The sequence below is a fragment of the Rutidosis leptorrhynchoides genome, chromosome 9 (genome assembly GCF_046630445.1).
Source record: "Rutidosis leptorrhynchoides isolate AG116_Rl617_1_P2 chromosome 9, CSIRO_AGI_Rlap_v1, whole genome shotgun sequence".
Taxonomy (NCBI): domain Eukaryota; kingdom Viridiplantae; phylum Streptophyta; class Magnoliopsida; order Asterales; family Asteraceae; genus Rutidosis; species Rutidosis leptorrhynchoides.
In genome coordinates this window covers 330,046,440-330,048,561 of record NC_092341.1, presented here as the reverse complement: position 1 = coordinate 330,048,561, position 2,122 = coordinate 330,046,440, and the positions used below count along the sequence as shown (strand labels likewise).

General features: G+C 28.9%; 1 protein-coding gene across 1 annotated transcript; it reads right to left on the bottom strand.

Moving 5' to 3' along the window:
* Positions 1-511: 511 nt before the first annotated feature.
* On the bottom strand, positions 512-835 carry LOC139869060 (uncharacterized). The gene has a single exon (XM_071857389.1). It carries the CDS (start codon positions 833-835, stop codon positions 512-514), a length of 324 nt encoding a protein of 107 aa, XP_071713490.1.
* Positions 836-2,122: the final 1,287 nt, after the last annotated feature.

Below are 2,122 nucleotides of genomic sequence, written 5' to 3'. Positions count from 1 at the left end.
TTTAAATTAGAATAAAGAATTATATAAACGGGGACGGGATGGGTAGCAATGAAGTGCATAGAAGGTAGGTGGACAAGTGTGCACATAGGGAGAATTGAACAGGCCAGGTGGTATTATGATTACAGTCGGTGGTGGAAACTAAACGTATTTGTGACGACCACCCTTAACGCCGTTCACCAATCATCATCATGCCTATTGATAAAACTATGATTCCATTTTTTATATGCAAAATTACATATCTAACATGAATTTTTCTACAAATATATATAAATATTTATTATTTGATTTGAATTCACAACATCCTAAATACGAAACTCGATAAATTAATACTCGATTATTTAATAAACTCTCTAAGATAATATTTTTTGCCCGTTCCGACTCAGAGATAGAGTGCTAAATTAATAATTCGCTAAAATTATAAGATAATACAATTTTGATAAATTTTTTAGACTCCATATAAAATATAAATTAATAATTCCTTATACAATATATAGCATATTACACGAATGATTTATGAAGGTTTCTTGAAAAATGACTCAATTGTCTTTTGTTTTTTGTTGAAATCAATTTCCCCTTGAATCTCGTCTCTAATTTTCCTTAGCATGGTAAGAACTTCTGGTGTTGTTTTCTCATAGCTCAACAAGAAATTATTCAATGTGATTGCCGCTTTAATAGATTCGTTGCACGAAGGGGGCTCCATTGTAGAACTTTCATCATCTTCTTCATCGATATCATCTTTATTAATTCCAATAACGCTTACAATAATTTCTCCATCAGTCAACAACTGTGCAACTACATTTTCTTCTAGGTGAGTCAGAACATCTTCGACATCCATTGCATTGCGATAACCAACTCTTTGATCAAATTCTAGAGTTCTTGAGTGCTTTCACCACCTTCATCTGAGTTCTCAAAAGTCATGTTATCTGTTGATCGAAGGTTACAATGACAAAAGCAGTTTGAAATTGTATTTGCACGAACATCCATAGTCCATGCTGAAATTGTTGCTGTGCTTGCATAATGCTCTTCGAATCTCGTCTGTCATTGTTGTTTTTTCACACCTTTAAGATGGGAAGCCATGTTGTGTGTATGATTTGTTTGTGTTAACTTATTTTGATCTTGTATTTATATAGAAAATATTTTTAATGTCAATAAAGGGATACATTGAACACAAGAAGCATAATAAGGTGGGAGATTAAAGATTTCTTTCAAATTGGACCGTTCATTTGATATATATACATTGTATATAATATTAAATAGAAGGTTGAAAGGTGTTTGTAAACTAAGTATTCTACTATAAATCAATAAAATATTAATTAATATATAAATTAATAATTATTAATTTATCGATTAATTAATAACTCTTTTAATTAATAAATTTTGGTGATCCCAAATGTATTATTTTATAGAGCTACTATAGAGCGATTACTTAGATAGTGTAAAATAAATACTCAGTAGGTTTTAATAGCTTTTTATCTCGATACCTTAAAATGTGTAGCTAGATTTGAATCCATTATCCTTATATCGTAATTAACATTAACATAGTATTTCATAGCAACCAATTTTAATTTGAGATCTTGCCTTTAAAAAAAAATTGTATTTTATAGCAATATTTTACTTTTTTATTATCGTTAAAGTAATAAACTAAATAATAAAATGCGGAAAGTAAAACTAAATGCTATCATGGTTGAGTGATCTTTTTCCGTCATTGCGTCCTTAATTTTTTTTTTTCTTCCTAAAAAACAAATTTTATTAAACACACAAACGGGTTAAGCAATAAAGCCCAACCCAAATATAGATGCACAAAAACCGGACAAAAAAAATTCGGATTTTTCCAAATTCGTTTCCGGTTCTCGGGATCGGTTTTTTTCGGAATCGAATTTTTTTTGGATCTCGACCGGATTTTTTTCGGACTAAGATCTTTGCCGGATTTTGATTTTTACCGTTATATTTTTACCGGTTCGATTTTAATAACTTTGTAACAACAATAATATGATCAATATAAACAAAATGTATAACGCTTAAACAACTATAAATAATATAATTATAATGTATAACGCTTAACACTATAAATAATATAAATAACAACATTTTTATTTAAATGATTAACCACTATAAATAATAT